The 18,901-nt window shown below is 53.4% G+C and overlaps 1 protein-coding gene across 1 annotated transcript; it reads left to right on the top strand.

The window, feature by feature from the left end:
- Nucleotides 1-3,493: 3,493 nt before the first annotated feature.
- TGME49_314850 (hypothetical protein) lies at nucleotides 3,494-17,526 on the top strand. The gene is made up of 13 exons (XM_018782840.1): nucleotides 3,494-4,954; nucleotides 5,280-5,889; nucleotides 6,937-7,949; nucleotides 8,363-8,566; nucleotides 8,908-9,268; nucleotides 9,693-10,436; nucleotides 10,969-11,040; nucleotides 11,730-12,170; nucleotides 12,797-13,258; nucleotides 13,732-13,863; nucleotides 14,170-15,230; nucleotides 15,673-15,904; nucleotides 16,830-17,526. Exons 1-13 carry the CDS (start codon nucleotides 3,927-3,929, stop codon nucleotides 16,992-16,994), a joined length of 6,525 nt encoding a protein of 2,174 aa, XP_018635354.1. The 5' UTR covers nucleotides 3,494-3,926; the 3' UTR covers nucleotides 16,995-17,526.
- Nucleotides 17,527-18,901: the final 1,375 nt, after the last annotated feature.

Below are 18,901 nucleotides of genomic sequence, written 5' to 3'. Positions count from 1 at the left end.
CGGTTAGACGAAGTTAGGGATCCCTTTCAACAGCCGTTGACACAGGCGATCAAGGCAAAGTCGCGTAGAGTCAGCATCGCGTTTTCCTCCCCCAGTAGAGGAGAGTTGGCAGTGCCCGGTCACCAGCAATCGTGAAAGTAGAGGAATGTGAACAAGCGGGCTGTCAGACAGAGCTAAGGGCATGAACGGATACGGAGGCAATGACGAAATTCTTCGACTGCTACATGACAACACCGAATAGCATATCTGAGGGTCATCTTCTAAGAGGTCTCGCGCAGTGTCTTGAACGCACGCACAGAATTGAAAGCGTAGGGCAGTCCAGATTTTGTTTCACGCGAACTGAACGCAAAGAAGTTATTCTTTTCGATACGGTTTCATGAGCCTGAGAGAATGTTTGTGGAACTGACCAGCACGGTCGCTTCTAACTCGTGTGACTCCCGCAGCAATTGTTTTCTGGGACGCTTGTCTCTGACAAACGCGTAGCGGCGACGTAAGGTGGCGACCTTCATCATGTCTAACAGTGTCTTCGACAACTTCTTCGCTTTGACATACGTTATCCATCAACAGCCTCTCATTGGTTTCACCGTGCTGCGTACATCTAGGTGGCAAATTTGGGGATCGAGAGCGACTAGCGCAGACATGTATTGAGCGTTCCTGAAAATGAGCTGCCACAGTAGTTCTTAGATTCGATAATCAAATGCCCTTGAGATCTACTTCCTGTGCTGTGCTCAGACAAGGGTACCTAGGATAGAGATACTGGACGTCGTAGAACGTGACCCACAGGAGGCTTCGCGCACCTGTTTCCTTTAATCATTGCAGCCGCTGCTTCTGAAATAGTGACCGAATAGCTGGTTGGGTCCCACACTGTGCTGTTTGCTCGGCTCCTTCCTCTCCCGACTTAATGTTTGCCTCATTCCGCCGATCCTTCTCGCATCCTTGAGACTTCTAGAGCACAAGAACGATCAGCGCAATAAAAGGCGGCCAGAGCGTGTCACTCTTTTCACCTTGAGTAACAGATGCCGATGTGACGGAGAAATCGTCTTCTGCACAAGTTACGTGTATGCCACGGTCACTTTCTGAATTGTCTAAGTGGTGGCTGTGGCTGTCTCCCACCAACGTGGGGAGGCTGGACCGAAGGTGTGTATCTCGGGACAAACTGACTGAAGGTGTTTTCAACGCAACTAATTCTACTCACGTTATTTTTTGCTCTTTTCACTTATGCGTCTCCGCTTTTGTGTTTTTGCCTGTGGCCGTCTGTAATCCATTGCAATCGCAGTCCACAAACTGTTTGGGGTGGCGATTGTCTTCCGAACGGACTAGAACCGTCAGTGCCTATTACCTGCTACAGACGGGACGATCGGGTGATTGACACAAATACGAGTCTGCGAGTGTCAAGGGGGATCCGATAACGCTCTTCGTTTTCGTTAAAAGGGGCATACACTCGCAGGAACTCAAGTCATATCAGTCGGGGAGATAGAGTGCGCTTTCCCGGCTGCCGCAACTCTGACAGAAATCACGAGCCTCTGCGAACGGCCTGTTCCTCGATCTATCCCAGACAGTACAGTCGTGCCTCACATCTGGGTGAAAAGGACTACGCATGGCGGAAACACGGTATGGTCGTTGTGTCCAATGATGTTGGCGTTGCAGTCGTCCAGTAAAACTGTGCAAGTTTTTCCTTGCTGCTCCATCCAAAGTTGTTGACGGCAATTTAGAGCATCATCAAAACAAGGCGTTCCGGTCTGGTGTTTCAGCTGAACTGATCTGTGACGAAGCTGCCCAGCAGGCTCTGGCGGGCCTTTTGAAGATTTCTGCGACTCAGTGCGTGCGTGCTGAGATGCAGTTCTGACATGCAGGGTCTTCGCATGACCTGGTTACACTGTGACGTTTTGAACCCCCCTCTCTCAGGTTACATGAAAGCAATAGCAATGTTTCTGTTGTGTGTCACCTTCTGGTGCTCAACTTGCCGCAGTCACTTGGAATACGTGGACTGTGCTTCCTATATCACCCGAACTGCTGTACTTCGTTAAGATCGACTGGAATGGAATGTTTAAGAAAAAAGGAGCACGGCTTGTTTGCCTAACTGTTCTGTCGCGTTCGCAGCAGCGCTGTGAAAACTCTGTGCATGTCTGCCTTCGGGTAGTCCACTTTCGTCAGGCTGAAAGGCACTTTCAGAATCCTGTCGCGTGGAAACAATCACTGATTGTTCGGTCTGACCGAAAAGACAGGCAGAGGCAACACGAGTGTGCACGTGGCATGCCTCGTTTCCACCTTGCGTTTGTGTTCAAAAGGGTATCCCGTTTAAAGCGTTGCGCACGACGAAAACAGCGAATCATCGTGGTATCCAACAGCAACCGAAGCATTAAAAGAATACATTAAAAATAGCTGCTAGCAGAAACTGCTCACGCACCAGCGACGGAACGAGAAGTCCATTCTGCAGCTATACTGCTGACGCTAAGACTCCTGAGTGTAACTCAAGCGCTGTAGCAAACAAAACCAATGAGCATCGTCCTTCCCACTGAAAGACACTTGACTACGTTACTCCATCGGTGCCTCTAAGATGAGACTCGGCTGTATAAATACATGTATATATATACATATATACACACAGTTACATATATGCTGTAAGTTTTCGGCTTCGTTGAGACTCCACAAACAGGTATGGACGTTCGCAGGTGTATCTGTCCACATGCGAATGTCGAAGTGGAGCGGTCGAAACGCTGAAGAGCCACGATTTCGCTGTGCAGTTCGAGTGTATCCCACGATGCGCAAAAATGCTCCAGTGTCCGCCACGTTTGAGACAAGAATCTTCAGCGATGACCTCACAGAGCGACGCCAACCCTCCCGCAGCATGGTTGCCTAAGTTCGTGAGTGCATCAGCGCAGTGTGTTTCGCGTAGACACTCTCACGGCGCCAAGGTTGCGGAGTCTCTGTTTGCCGTTTGTTGTTTCTGCGTCGTGATGAAACAGTTCCGCGGAACGCGGCATCCACAACAGCTCCCCACAAGCCTGCGAGAGAAACCGGAATCTGCGACCTTGTGCAGTGTCTCAGTCACGCAGAAAAGGGCCATTCTGAGTCCTCGACACTTTGTCACACACCGTTTTCACTCCGCCGAGATCTGACAGAAGAGCAAGAGGGTCGAAGCGGTTCTTTCCTGTCTAAAATCGGAGAGCGCCCGCATGCTGTGCCATGTGGCGAGATCTGCTCGGTCTCGCCCAAATTTCTGTACTCTACCGCGTTCGGGGTCGTTTTTCCGCTTTATGTGTGTTTTTAAACAAAAGGCTTGTGTGGCAACCAGGTCTGGCACCTGCTGAGTAGCTGGATGTCAGCGAACCGAGTTGGAATGCAGACAACAACGCAAAATCTCTCGCCCGCTAAACCGAAAAGGCGCTTCTTTTGCCGAGTTTGCGCGAGACAGCGGCATCTGTTCCCAGCGCGACGGCAGCGTTCCACAGAGGAGATTCCGACGGAACTGAGTGGAAAGGCGCCTGCCGAACTGGAAATGAACTTTAGGAATCGGATACGGGTGTCCTTCCCTTGCTTTCTCGCCTCTGCAAAGAGCCGTTGGTGCCGGTTTTTGCCGCCGTCCTGCTCTCAGGCCCCTCCTGGGTTTCGGCGCCGGCCATGTGCAAGCAACGTCGGTCGCACTGCCAGCCCCGCCAGAAAGTTCCAACCAAGAGTTTCTCCTTTTCACTCCGTTCCGCTGCAGTCAAAGCTGTGAGAGGTGGCGCGCGCTTGAAGAGCGGGAAAGACTTCCTCAGGCGCGCTGTCGGAGATTCGCATGTGATCGGAGCACACATGCACAGAGCGACGTGTGTCGATGGTGCCAGGAAACCACAGTAAAATGCGATTTTCCTCGGCTCTTTCCTCCACGACTTCTCTGCCTCCTAGGTCTCGAAGCATCGCCGTCATGCCTTTCGCGAGGTGATATGTTTCTTGCGGAAAGAAAGACACCGCTGGCGGGGGTCTCTCCCCTCGCCAGCGGGCGAGTGCTCGTGGTTCTCGTCATCGGCACAGTTACAGGCGTCTCTCTATGGCCCATGTTTCGCGGTGCATGGAAGGATGTCCCTGTCTGCAGGAGCGTCGAGGCTGACCACTGTCACCTACGCTTCGTCTCCTTGCTCGCCCTCAGGTTCGTCTCCCGACTCCTCTCGCTGCTCTCGGCCTACTGTGTCTTCTGCCCTCTAGTCGTCTCAGCCTCCTCCTCTTCTTCGCCGTTGAGTCGTGGGGCACCTTCGTCAAGGAAGGCGCCGCTCGTCTTCTCGACTGAAATCTCCTCTCGCGCCTCGAACCCAGCCTCGGACCTCTTCGGCGGTCCTGCGTCCGATGCACAGGCACGCGGCTGTCTGCGTAGATCAATCCCCGAAGCGGTGGCTCTTCGGGCAAAATCTGCTTCTCCTCTTTTCTCGCTGTTTTCGCGTCTGGAGATGGCGCTTGTCGATACACTCGCGCTAGTCCCTTCTCTCGCTGCTCTCGCGTCGCCCTCTCCTCCGTCGCCTTCTCCTGGAAGACCAGGCGTCTCTGTGCCTCCGCGGCCGCTCCTCAAGCGCTCCTCCTCTCTCGTGGTTTTAGGCCTGTTGGTTCACTTGCTCTCCGGATCGCCTGGCGTTGCTCCCGTCGACGTTCTGCGTTCCTTCGACAGGCTGTTTCTCGCCGAGGCGGCGCAACTGCTGCGCGACGACGTGGAGGCACAGAGCTCAACGAACCGACGAAAAAGTGCAGTGGCAGATCCAGACGACTGGGAGACACAGCGCAGGGAGTGGAGATACCCGCAGGCGCGAGGGCCGGCGGAGACAGGCTCGAGCGTTCCGCCGGGAGACAGCTTCGGCGCTGGGGCTCAGAGACAACGCGAGAACGGAGACCCTGTCCATACGCACTCGCTCCGCGCTCCCTTCGTCCTCGAAGGAAATGAAATTCCAGCTCCGAGAAGTGACCACAGATTTCGTCGCTTCGTCAGGTAAGGACTCTGCTCAGAGCTGAAAAAGATGCGAGAACCCAGCGGAGAAAACGCAGCGAAGAAAACGCAGCGAAGAAAATGCAGCTCAGGTCAAGAAGGTGGAAACACAGATCGGGACACAAACCGGATTCGACTTGTCGAGTAGGTCTATTCCTTCTTTCGCTTTCCAATTTCGAGTGGAAACCGTTTTTTGTGATGTCTCCGCTGTGTCTCTGGATCTGGGACCGCCACCGACTCGGGATCGTGGGTGCGGATTTGACGTCACATTCACTTTCGTCTTTTCCTCCTTTTTTCGACTCGCGTCTCCATTGTTCCTCTTTTTCAGACTCGCGAATGGGATGGAAATCCTTATCCTCGTGGATCCGCTGCAGCTGCGGTCGGCGCCTTCACACGTATCGCTCTCTGTCGCGGGCGGCTTTCTCCACGACCCTGCTCACTTGCCTGGCCTCGCCACGCTGTCCGGACATCTGATTTTCAACAACTACGTTCCGGTGTCTTCGGCGTTGTCTGCGGCGTCGCTCGCAGGTGGAGTGGGGAGCGAGCAAAAGAGTTTGGGTCGCCGCGCGGAGTCTCGGAACCGGCGCGGAGAGGGCGGGAGAGATCCAGAGCAGGAGCAGGGACGCGAAGAGCCGTCCTCTGACAGCGAGTCAGGGGGGATGTTTCCATCGTTGGATGCGTTCTTGTTCGCCCATGACGCCGCAGAGCCACTACACTTCTCCACAGGAGAATTCGCCTCTGCTCTTTCGTACTCGCTGCCGACTCCTGCGCTCGCTGCCTCTCTCGCCGAACTGAAGCACATTCTTCTGCATCCGAACATCACGGACGCGAGCGTCGGCGTTGGCGTCGTTCAACTTCTGCAGCAGCAGCAAAAGCAAGTGCAGAAACGAAAAAGCGAACCCTACTGGCGCAAAGCTTCAATCCTCAAAAACCACGTGGTGAGCAGAAAACTCCCCACTTTGAACTTCTGCCAAGTCTCTCTGCCTGGGGCTATGTCTGCCCCTCTAGCGGTTTGTAGGAATCCACCTCTATGTATCTGTCTATAGGTATCTGTCTTTATGTGTCTGTCTACATGTTTCTGTCTATCTCCTCACGCATCTGTGTGTATGTTTGCATGCATCTCTCTACTTCTCTGTATCTATCTAGCTATCGATACACATGTGTGTATCGAGCTATCGACTGATGTAATCGTATATGCGTCTTGCATCGATCTATTTCCCTCTGTCTATGTAGAGAGATGAGTAGGGATAGGTAACACAGGCAGGTAGACAGATATACACCAGATACTTTTAAGTAGATAGATAGATGCAAAAAGACATGTCGGTTTACATGCACTGGGTTTCCTACAGACGCTTGTATCGATACGTCCAAATATATATATATATATATATTCGGATGTATGCGTTCCGTTTGTCCCCTTCGGGTGCACGGTGGGATTGAATTTCTCTCTTTTGTCTGTTTGTTTTCTCCACCCCTCTGAACTTTGACGTATTTGTTTTTGTCTGTGGTTGTGTGGTTGGTTGGTTGGACGTGGTGTCTGTCAAGCGGTAGCTCCTCGTCATCGTCTGTTCTCATCTCATAGTTGCAGGGGCATTCGTATACAAGATGTACAGACAGCTTGAGGATGACGTTTGTCAGCGGTTGAAGCACAAAAATCTGCCAAGCTTATCTGACCTCTTTTCCTTGGTGTGGGACGGTGTGGTGGATGGCAGTCGTCAAGAATCGTGCGTCTGAGCTGGGGTCCTTTTCAGGATTCCGACCTGCACGCCTTGTGAATGAACGGGAACCAGTACTGGCATGTTTCTCCTGATTCGACTTCATTCTGTCCGTCTGTGGCTCCTCACATGTACACTCTGCCCCCATTCCAGGCATTCTTTCGCAGTTTGTCGCCGTCGGTCGGCATGCCTTGTCCACCGTTCGCGCGGCTGAGAGAGTAAATGCGGAGTTCGCGTGTTTCTCGCCTCTGTCCGTTGCGCGCCCTGCAGTTCAACCCAGCTCACAAGACTTCGCGGTTCCACGTGGGTTCGACGGACTTGATTTTTTTGCTGCTGCACCACCAGCAAGAGGCGGCGGCGCGAACGGCTGTGGAGGGCAGCGGACGCGGAGCCGGTTCGGGCCGAGAAGCGAAGGATCCGGTGTTCGAGCGGGTGTCTCTGCCGATGTTCCAGCATGTGAATGTGTGGCTGAAGAACGAAGACATTCCGTCTTTGGTGTGGGAATGGCACAAACGTTTCTACGTCGCGAATGCGTTCAAACTCGTCGTGTCGACGCCGGGGTCGCAGCGAGACCTAGACAGGCTCACTGACCAGATTCAGCGTCTGTTCGACCCTTTGCCTTCCAATCCCGCCCTCGAACATGCCTTCACTTGCAAAGCCGACGCCGAGACGCCTTTCTTCGCTTCAGCGCAAGAGGCCGAAGCTTTTGCCCACCAAGAACTGGAGGCCTCGATGCGGGCGACCGCGCACAGCAGACGCGGCAACAAGAGAGACCGAGCGGAGAAGTGTCAGCGACGGGGGACCGGCAGAGCCAGCGAGGGACCTGAAGAGAGTGCCGGCGTCCTGGAAGAAGGAGACAGGAACAGAGACTCCTCTGGCACCTTCTTCCAACCCTCGCGCGTAGCTCAAGTCGCCTGTGGCCCGGCTCGAGAAAGGCCCTCGCAGGGCGAAGGAGACAGAGAGACACGGAGGGGACCAGGAGAGACAGCAGCAGGGAGGAACGGCAGCGAAGAGAGGCGTGCAGAGACCAGCGACTCTCGCTGTGGTTCAAGCGCAGAAGCGACAGGGCAAACGTCGTGTGCGGTCGCTGACGACTCTGCAAAGACAAAGGAGACAGACGACGGTGCTCGCAAGCGAGACGACCCGACGGAGGTGCCTGTAGCGAGACACTGCGACCTGCGAAAAGAAATTCTGTTGGAGCCTGCGACGGAGAACGAGCACAGCGTTGACTTTGTTTTTGTGTTTGAGAAACCCCATCCAAAGTGGACTGTGTTCGACGCCAAGTGAGTTGGGAGCCCTCGCAAGGCTTGCAGTTCTGGTCTCCTAGTCTTTTCTGTCGCTTCTGAGGAGCCCACATTTTTGGGTTCTCCTTTTCTTCTCTTTTTTGTCTCCTTGTGAATGACAAGCATTCACGCTGTTTTTCTCTAACAGTGAAGGTTCCTGGGTGGTCTAGGGGACGCGCTTCTCTTGGTTTTGACTGGCGTTCCTGGAACGACAGAGCTTGTTTAACTGAAGGCTTCGGTCAGATCCTCACGTCTTTCTCGTTTCTTCGCTGAGAGGATCCCTGTCTTCGTGCGAATCAGGTCTTTCTACTCTAGCTCTCTGTCTCAAGTTTAGACATCCAATACTTCGCGTTTCTCACTCTCAGTTTGGTCCGGGTGTCTCTGCGTGTGCTGGTTGTCATCCCCTCTCGCAGATACGTCGTCGATGTCCTCGGTTCAGAAGGACCCGGCTCGCTGGTCGCACACCTGCGGAAACAAGGCCTTGCAGAGTCGATCGACGTTGAGGCCGAAGAAAGCCGCTGCTACTCGACTCTTCGCGCCTCCGTGGAACTCAAAGACTTCAACATGAATCACACGGCCATCATGCTGATCGGCTCTTCTCTCTTCTCCTATCTAAGGTGCGTCTTGCAGCTTCTCGTACGTGACTCCACCTCCACACCTTCAAACAAGATACAGCAGATCGGCATTTGCACATATTTACAAAGACATATCTAGATATATATATTTATATTTCGATAAATGTATGTATATATGTATATATATATATATATATGTAAATACAAATGTGTGTATACGTATGTACAGGTGTATTTATATGTTTGTATGTGGGACTAGGGGTGGGTCGAAGGGGGTGTTGTCGTTTTCTGGAATGTTTTTTTTCAAGCGTCTGTGGTGTGTGTCTGGCGTTTTTCGTCGCTTTTTTGACTTTGCACGTTCTTTGAGTCCTTTTCATTTTCAGATTCATTCGCGAGTCGGTCCTGGATCGCGCCTTTGTCGAGAGCCGCATGCGCATGTACCGTCTCGCCTTCGACGCCCATGTGCCCCCGCTGCCGCCGCGGCCGCCGCTGCCTGGAGCCCTCGGGACGATTCCAGCTCTGCTTCCGTCCTCGCTGCTACAGTCGTCCCTTCCCTCCTCTTCACCTGGCCAGGCAGGAACAAACTTTTCGCCGCAAGAAGAAGTCGCTTATCTTGCTGCAGACTTGCAAGAAATCCTTTCTCCGGCGCGAGTGTTCACCGAACAGTGGCTCCTCGAGGACGTCGGAAAACAGTCCCTGGAGCATTACTTGGACCAGCTAACACCCGACAACCTCATCCTCATGGTACGCGCACAACGGAGGCCACACAGCGGGGAAGAGCACGAGCGGCAGAAGCAAGAGAGAGAGGGAAAAACGAGGGACAGAAGATTTATCGGCGACAGAAGAACTGATGGCGAGTCGCTATGAATGTTTTGCAGCAGACATGCCTTGGTGTGTGTGTGTGTGGCTCGGTGATGCTGCGTGTGACGGGTGTGCCTCCTGTAGGAAAACCCATCGGTTTGCTAGAACCTTTTCCCTGTCTCTGTGTTCAAAAACGTACAATTTATCCAGCGTTTCTTCTCCGAAAACACTGCGCACTCCGTGGTCGTCTTCTCCAAGCAACCTTCTCCCCCGTCCCCCCTGCGCTGGGTCAATGCCTTTGAGCGACGCATTGTCTGTGGTGCCCCGCTTTGTAGAGAGAAAGGACGTCCTGTGTTTCTGTCTTCAGATATCTTCTCCACTCGTGGTGCCGCTGTGCACGTTGGTGTCTTCCTTTTTCGGCATTCCGTTTGCAATCAATCCGCTGGACGCGACGCAAGACGCCGCCTGGTCGGCGCTCGTGTCTTTGCCGCCTGAACGGGCGCTTCTTCTCGCTCGGCGGACTGGCTTCTCTCTCCCGCCGGCGTCCTTGTTTGTTCCCGAGACGCCTGCCCACGTCGACCACCATTTGGGCGACAACGCGGTGGATCGCTTTGGGCAGGCGCGGGGCGGCGGCGGACGAGCCGCGGACGAGCCCGAGGCGGAGGCCGGTGGCGCGGAGACAGTGGAGCCCAACAGCCGCGGCCCGGCTCGCAGCGGGGCGGACGCCTCTTCCCTCTCAGAAGAAGAAGAGCGAGTGCTGTTTTCTTCTCGGCAGGTGCCGCGACTGTTGGCTTTTGAAGACGGGGAGGAGAGTACGGGTCTCTCCTGTTCAGGTCACTGCGAGTTGTTTCACCTGCCCTACCGCACACCGGAACAGAATCCGCCTCGGGCGTCCGTCACGCTGCTTCTGAACTACGCGGTGCCCTCTCTCTCCTTGCTAAGAGAGGACGAGCAGGCGACGCAGGCCGAGACAAAGATGGGAGGAGCCAAGGGAAGAACTGGAGGCGAGCCGCCCTTGAGAGACACTGCCATCTCCCCGACGAGATATCGAGAAGCCGTCGTCAGCCTCATGGGTTTGTACGTCGCGACGGTCAAGGAAATGCTCCACGAGGTAGGTGGCCCACAGGGAGAGAGAGGAAGAGAAGAGAGACGAGAACAACAGTGGACAGGACGGAAACGCAGTAGAGGAACCGCCGCAAAAGGCGGCATTGACAGGTCGTCAGCATGGGTCTCAGGTTTCGTTATCCACATGTGTGTGCGCCGTAGGATGTTTTAAAGTCCACCACTTTTACTTGTCTTAATCAATCCAGGATAACGGTGTGTACACTAGTCTAAAAGAGCTTCGTTGCCTGGGTCGAAAAGAACAAGAGGCACCCTCAGGACTCTTCTAGGGACTAAAGTGTGTATATTCCGCTTAAGGTATTCAGTCCTGGATCGCGGATCTCTTTCACAGAGACTCAAGCGTTGCAGAAAGAACAGATGTGTGTACTCTTGTGGCACCGTGGAGAACAGGGATTTTTCGTCGCTGCGTTTGGAGCCGTCTGAGAGACCGGTTTCTGTCTTTGACGTCCCCCTGCGCTGTGTGGTAATCCTTGATCTTTTTTTTCCCGTTTTTTCTCATGTGCTTTCCTTTGCGGCCTCAGGTGACAGTGTATGCTTCCATGGCAGAAATTGCCTTTTCAATCGAGGCCGACCAGTACATGTCGACTGTCGAGGTAAGTCTGTCGTCTCCCTACAAAATGTCGTCTGCGACCTCGCTTTCGTTTGGCTGCTCCGTGTCTTCAGGCACTTCTCCTCTCGATACCCTTGCTCCCGATATGGTGCCTGCTGTCTCCTCTTGATCGCCTCGCCTTCGCTCTCGTTGGCGCGTTTTCTGTTTCCTGTCTCTCCGGTCTTCGGCGGGCCTGTCTGCGCTCCAGAGAAGTTTTTCCGTGTGTCATGTGTGTCTGTGTGAATTTCACAAGAAAACCAGCCAAAGCGAAGTCGTCTCCCTTTTATCCAAGCTAAATAAACGACTATTTTATATGGTTTAAAATTTCAATTCCTGTATCTATAAACGTCCCCGTCACCCAACAGGCGTCTCACTCTGCATGCGATACATGCACGTATATCGTTGTTTAGATGAAAACCTTTTATGATTTCAGGGGCATTGACATGTGCCTCTGTGTGTGTGTGTGTCGGGGTCTGTAACCGTTGTTTTTCTCCACAGTGTTTGAGTCACAATGACCTGTCCCCTCTCCCTGTTTCTCCCTTCCAGGTCCCGCGTTCCGGTGTTCCGCCTGTCCACTTTTTCCTACCCTCTCTGTCGCGCGTCTTTGTCTGTTTGTCTCTCCTTTTCCTAGACTTGAGTAGACGTTTGATTGCCGCTTCCCCGCGGCTTCCTTCCTCTCTGTCGTTGCCGCAGATCCACGTGGAAGGCGTCTCTGCTGTTATCCCCGTCCTTGTCGAGCTGATTGTGAAGGGCCTGATGGCTGGTTCTCCAGGCTCGCCTGTGGCCGGGAGAGCACCCCCCGAAGGCGACGCAGGTCGCGAGTCTCCGGCGACGGCTGTTCCGCCCCTGCCACAAGTCTTTGCGTGTCGCAACCCATGGAAAGACGCATGCGGGGACTTTCTCGACCTCGGCGCATTTGAGAGGGTGAAGCAGGAGAAGATCGACGAACTCCGAGAAGGTGCTCACGACTTGCCGAGCTGCCTGGCGGAAGTGGTGTTCACGACGCTCCTGCGAGACAGAGACTGGGGAGGCAGACACAGCAAGCTCGATGTGATTCGCCATGCACGGCTTCGCGATGTCGAGGACGCCGGGGCTCTGCTCAAAGGGAAGCTCTTCGTCCAGGCCCTCGTGGCGGTAAGCCAAGAACGTTGCACGGCTCTCATGTTCCAGACACATGTGCAAGAGGTCGAGGCTCTTCGTAGGAAAAATTCAAGGCTGGACCCTGATGTCCAGTTGCTCTCGAATTCCCCGCCTTTGTCCGAGTGTCTTGCCTTCTGCTGTGCGTTTCTTCGTCTCCATTCAGCTTTTGTTTTTTACGAGCTTTTGATGGGCCTCTGGGTTTCTCTCTCGTCCTGCGTCCCTCGCGAGGCCTGGTCGCTCGTAGACGGTGTGCTCGGAATCGTACCACATGCGTTCTGTTCCTAATTGAGTCAAGATTCGGCTGTGGCAGTTTCGGTTTCTAGTTCTGTCAAGAGTTCGTCACGGTTCTATCGCAAATCGGGGTAACGACTGCGGTGGGCGCGTGTCTCTCTGGGTAATTGTTGAAGTGATTTCATTGTACAAATGTCAGTGTACCATTAAAGGCTGTAGCGGTTTCCACGCTCGTGAACAGCGCAGCTAGGTAAGTGTACTTTATCTGAATCGTATTTCCTGCTTGGCGTTCAAGGGTGGCATTTTTGAGCACTGTGTGCATTAAATGACTTTATCAGATTTTGAATCAAAGTGGCGTTTCGTATGCGTTTGTCTTCTCTTCGGTGCAGGGCGACATGAGTGAGACTGCTGCGAAGCGCCTCATGTCGAACGTCTCTTCTCGGTTGCAGCTGTCTGGGAAGCCTGCAGTTGAGGAGCTGTCATGGGAACCAGTTCTTTCGATGAAAAAAATGAATTTTCCTTCATTTGTCGAGCGACAAATTCGACACCGCGGTGGTAGAGCCCTTCCTGCCGTGCCGCGCTATCGCTGGCGTCTGGCTTACGGCTCATGGGTGGAAAGCAATGTATGTTCGCCGTTCTCTTTGTCGACGTCTCCTTCCTTCGAGCTCGTAGATGAAGATCGTCTGGACGCGAGACAGAGGTCCGAGAGCACGGGGAAAGCGAGCAAGGCGAAGATAGACCAAGAAAGGGGGACTCCCAAGACTGCCAATGGGCCTGCCAAAGAGGCGCCACTCACCCACCCGGACGGTCTCCACGGTCCTCTCCTCGGGATGTCTGCACTCCGCATTGAGGTAGGCCAGGCAGACGCTGGGATAAGCTGTCGGAGACACTGGGGGAAAATACTGATGTTGCGGTGCAGACGTGGAACTGGACCTGTCGCCGACACACAAGTCACCACTCAGCTTCACATACATCCAGTACCCCTCAGGTCCATAAGCAGATCTGTGGATATGCCCGTACATAGAGCATACGGAGATACATACGCATACTCAAATACGTTTTTATCCTTGTAGCACCATGGCGCGGGGGAGCAGAATTCTGTAACTCGCATCGGGTCCCCACATATACACATATGTGAGTCTTTACAAGGTGGATTTGGTTCAGATCGTGACTATCCTTGTTCGCTGTTTGCGTGCTCGGTCCGGTCACATGTGCGGTCGAGTTTTCTACATCAATCTGGTGCTTTGTCTTTTGGCCTTCTCAACGAGGATGTTCGACGTGGGCACCTTTCTTCGCTTGCAGACGTTTTCTTTTTTCTCTTCAGCTTGGAGTCCTGACAGACAAGCAGCTGGCCATCGCCGCGGTGCTTGAACTCCTCTTGGCGTATCCGATGTATCGGCACGTGTGTGCATTGGATGGCGCGTGTCACTCCCTTTCCTTTTCTCTTCGCCAGGAGGTGGGGGACCAAAGAAAGCAAAGACAACCATTTCTGACGAAAGCGCTTTGCGTTGATCTGCCAAGGGACTTGATTCTTCTTCTTACGACTGTTTAGTTGTTATAAGGGGGGACGAGGGGCGAAAGTCGTAGACAAAGACCTTCGTGGGCAGAGACAGGGAACGGGTCAGCTGGTGGTTTTCGGTATTGTGCGAGATCTTTCCTCGGCGTCTGAAGATGCAGCCAAGCTTTTCGGTGTTTTCCGGCTCGACGTTCGCGCCTACAACTTTTTCTCCTCTCTGCGACGCCGAGTGTTCTGTGTCTTCAGCCTGCCGGCGTGAGCTACTTTCTGCTGGATTTGCGGACCTTCGAAGTGCCTGCATGCGTTGCGACGGAGCGAGCAGAAGCCTGGTTCTTTACACAAGCGGGAGTATTCTCTGGGATGTTTCCTACTCGTGGGGACGCTTCGCACGTTTCTTCTTGGACTTTGAATTCGGCTTCGCCGGGGAGCGCGGAGTCGCCAGCCTCTCAGGCCGACGTCGCCCTCTATCCGTCCGATGGAGAGACAGTGTTGCTGCGAAGAGACTTCCTCAAGAAGCAGTATGCCCACAATCCCGCGATCAGGAGTGTTCCGAGAAAGGCGTCTGAAGCGCGGGAAGCGAGAGGCAAACCGGAGCAGGAAACTTCCTTCCAAGAAAGACCGTCAGGTTCTTGCGCGGGGGCCGCGTGCCCCGAGGCGGTGGGCAGACGGGCCTCTTTCGGAGCCTCCGAGGGAGGGACGGGGGACGCCGGAAGCGCGGCGGTGTCTCCTTCGGGGCAGGACGACAGCAGCGAGGGCGAGGCAGGGGAGCGAGAAGAGCGAGAAGAGAGAGAGCACGCGGCGTCGTGTTCAGAGAGCACGCACGGCGCCGACAGACTCCCCAGAGGTGGAGTCAGCCCAGACCTTTCAGGGTCGAGTTGCACGGCGTCGCGAGAGAGCGTCGACGACGGCTCTCGCTCAGGTGCTCCGGGGTTGGCCTCTGCCTTCGATCCGCGGCAACACAGAGCCTTTGAGGAGCCGGGATTTTTCGTTTTCCTCGACCGAGACAGGTTTCAGAAGGCGAAGGACGCCGCAGAGGCTTCTTTCCTCATGCTTTACGACTGGGAGGCGGACCATGTCCAGAGACGGAGAAGGCGAGAAGCAGAAAGGAGCGCTTCTGGTCGAGAGGAAGACGGTAACGACGCGAAGCGTGACGCGAAGAGAACGGAAAATCCAGAGACGGAAGAAGGAGAAGCCGACACCTTTCTTGGTCGACCTTTTATTCCTGCAGACATACAAATGTTCGTTCACGAAATTCGGAAAAGAACCTACGTGTTTGCAAGGCGTGAACAGGTTGCAAGGCACATTCGGTAAGAAGACCCACTGGGGAACCGGAGCTGAGAAAAGGGGCAGCGATGCCAGGATTCTCTTTACAAAGTCCGAGGTCCCTCAACATTTGCCAATTCCAGCGGGGAGATGCGATCTACAATTTGTACCCGGTGCAGGAATATGTACACGACGGCTTCAAACAAGAGATGAGAGAGAATTTGGATCAGCTCAGACTCGCTCTGGTTTGGGGAGTGCGCTTTTCCTGGGATGCTTTGACTCTCTCTCGCCGAACGAGAAGGACCCTTCAGTCTCTCCAGACTTTCGCGGGCACAACGATCCGAGCAGTAGTAGTGTGGGTTTTCCTAACCCCCAAACCCGTCCTGGCTTTTCCATTTCCAAAAGTCTCAAGCTATTTTCAAAAGTCTAAAGCTCGTGATTCTCTAATTTCACGCTCGGCGAAACAGTGTTTTGACTTTTTTGCAGGTCTCTGACGCTGGAGGACGCACGGGAATTCTTTCTAAATTCCGTGATCGTCGCACCGTGGCTAGTTGTAGAACTAAGCAACTTGTTGGTCCCGTCCAGCTCCAACAACTTTGACGGATTCTCGGAGCCTCATGCAACCTCTGGCGTCGGGGGAATGATGACTTCGGGACCTGAAGCCTGTAGCTCCTCCGACAGTTTCTACGCTGAGCGCGGGATGCCCGATATGACCACTGTAAGACACACCGCAAGCGTCTCGAGGAAACACACACAGTGTCTGTGAACGAAGACACCGTGGACTCCTGGCGAGCTCAGTTGGCCGCGTCAGAGACCTGGAAAGACCCAAGCCTCTACCATCAGGACTTCCCAGTGTCTGCAGTTTGCACTTAGCCATTTGCTGATTCTGCAAGTTCTTTGTCTCAAGTCCTGCGTTTGCTGCTGGGAAACTGGTGTCAGTGCCTTCGTTGTCTCTTCGTAGATCTTCTCCACTCAGAAATGCTCACACGATTTCGACTGTGTCAAGCAGTGCCCGTTTCCGGATCCAGGATGTATCGAACAGTGTCGAATTCTCGATGTATGTGTGGCTGGACGTGCGCTATGCCATTGCGCATTTACGTGTCTGTTTATACATATGCGTCTGCCCAGATATATATATATATATATATATATATTTGTACAGCCGCCTATTTCTGGCTGGAGTGCATAGGCCGATTGGGGCACCAAGGAAACGAAGGCGGTTGGGGTTTCTTGCGCATGTTTTGACAGCTGCAGTACCGTGTCTATGAAAACGTGAATGTTCATGATACCGAAGGCTAGAGTCGGCTGGATTCCTCCACGCCGTCGCGGGGTCCTGCAGCCGGGTTGCGCACGGCAGAGGCTTTGATGTAGGGACGACTGTAACGGCCCAGCCACCTCATGATCATACAAGAAATGCGGGATCGAGACGACTTATTGCTGTTTGCACTGTATGGAGGCAACTGGTGTCTTTGTAAGTGAAGCATAGCCACGGTGACATGGTTCCACAATTGCGGAAGGAAGCTGTTTACTGTGCACTGAGTTCTGTTGACGTTTCTGTGGAGCCGTTCGTAGAGACCGCGGATGAATTTCCTGTTTGCGCCACTGTCGCCGATAAAAGTATTGGGTGCGTTGTCTGTCTGCAGCTCGACATGAGAAGCAGCTCAAACCCTCTTTGGCGGTTGCGGAACAGTTGGGTTGATGTGGAGAGTATCAACGGTTTTCGCGAGGCCACTATGAACGCCTACACTCTCGGCATCCCCGAACTCTACCGGCGACAAGGGCGAGTTTCCAAACAGCAGAGTGCGTGATAAGCGACTGACTTGTGCATGCGACCAGTTTTCTAGATATCAGCGCGGCCTGTTCCGAACGTCCCCCGGAGTGTTCGTACAAAAGATGGTCGTCTGCCTGTCTCCGGGTTGTCAGGCAGCCGCCGGCAAAGGAAGATTACCAAATTTGTGAGTAAGCCTCATGCACAGCAGGATGTAGACGGCTAGTCGTGGTTTGACAACAGGCGAGTTTGTGTGGTGAGTAAAAGGAGAACAGATTTTCGGAACCGGTAGCTTCGTTGGGCCACGGCACGTCGAATTGTCAAAACCCTTGCCTTGTAAGAAAAAGTCAACATGACAGGTTCGTGTGCTGGTACATTGCTTTTCAAAGATTATCCGTACGGAAAACATGGAAGCGGGATGGTTAAAAGAGCAGGCCCTCGTCGTGATATGTCGGCGAATGAGCAGCCGCACCTCCAGATTGCCATGTGAAAAATAGTTGATGGACACAGCCGGGATGAGTGCTCGGTTTTTCGTACCCCCGACAATTAAGAATAAAACGCTACGCTTCGGCAGGATGACGGAACATGGTGTGTGTTCACGGTCACATCCAGGAAAGAACGCCGGATTTCTTTCAAAGAACCATCGAGTTCGTTCCACACCTGAGAAGTCATTGCTCTCGGATAACACAGATGACGAGCTACAGCTTCATAGAAAGCAAGTTGCGTTTTTACTTTACCCCGCCACAACAAAGTTGCTCGTAGACGATTATGGCGTCGCACGTCCTCAAACACGCGCGTGCTTGTGAGTCGACCTCCACTGTGTGCTCTCTAGAAGGAAGCGTGATAATCTTGGTAGAGTTAATGCAGTTGTCGTGAGACACCAGGATAGCTATTGAAATCCGTATAGCATAAGGCGGCTGAAATTTGGATGAGACAGAGTCTGGTTTTCTTGCAATATCGCAAGAGAACACTACGTTACGCCTTGGGAGACGAACAACCGTGTTTTTGAGGAAACAACATAAAAAGCACGTCCGTCCCTAGCCCCGTGTGGTAGGTAGAAGCAGAGGAACTTCCTTGGGTGGCGTCACCTGCTTGAAGCAATAGGATCATTAAATGTCGCGTTATTTGTGGAGGCAGAGCAACTGACACAGAAACAGGCCAATCGCACATTCCTAAGTCTTTAGATTGGGAGCATCGAAACGCGAAACCTACTCGCTGGCCTGCTTACCAGATCCATGCGTTCGAAGGCGCCACGCGGTGTGCCACACTAAGGATTCTCGGTCCCTGCAAATCATGACCGTTTGTCTTCCAGCGCCGTTCGACTGCTCATGAAAATATACAGTCGAAGGAATACCGGTAAAATCCGTTCCCGCAAGCATGAGAGCCGCGCAACCCAGGAGTAGGTGTTCTCCGGATGCGAATTGTCCCGAAAAACGTGTGTGCTCTCCTTGTTCTTCGTTAACACACCATAGAACTAAGCTGCCGTTCGCGCCAGCATTTAGGCTGCCTAGGCGCGCCAGAGCTGTGAACACTGTGTTGGGATAATTGCGTTCAGGTGGGTTTTTGCTTAAAACAATCAGCTACTTAGGTACGTCTGTAACCGCTGAGGATCTACAGCAAGGCAGGGATGGTGTGCAGCAAACATGGCTTCGTGTTTTTCCTGATCACTACACATCGAATATGCCAGTGGAAGTTGCGGCTCTAATGAGCGGCATGTGAAACTAGACAGCCACACGGTGAGTCCATCGAACTCACTGAGAAATCGCTTGGGTATGTTCTGCTTTAACTATTTTTCACGGTGCTTGCGATTTGTAGAGGGCAGCGAACGATCTATTGAACAACGCTAGCCACGGGACCTGCACGGAAGCTTATACCATTTATGGTGCTCTGACACGACCCGCCGCACACTACTTGCAGAACGCGAAGAGATGAGTAAAGAAGGCCAGC

The sequence above is a fragment of the Toxoplasma gondii genome, chromosome XI (assembly GCF_000006565.2).
Source record: "Toxoplasma gondii ME49 chromosome XI, whole genome shotgun sequence".
Taxonomy (NCBI): domain Eukaryota; phylum Apicomplexa; class Conoidasida; order Eucoccidiorida; family Sarcocystidae; genus Toxoplasma; species Toxoplasma gondii.
Note: the sequence above shows the minus strand (reverse complement) of the source record. Positions and strands in the feature narration are given on the sequence as shown.

Coding starts and splice junctions, on each gene's coding strand:
- TGME49_314850 (XM_018782840.1), top strand. CDS start 3,927: ATGTTTCTTGCGGAAAGAAAGACACCGCTGGCGGGGGTCTCTCCCCTC. Junction 10,437..10,968: donor TCAAGGAAATGCTCCACGAG/GTAGGTGGCCCA, acceptor TTGCGGCCTCAG/GTGACAGTGTATGCTTCCAT. Junction 15,905..16,829: donor GGATGCCCGATATGACCACT/GTAAGACACACC, acceptor GTCTGTCTGCAG/CTCGACATGAGAAGCAGCTC.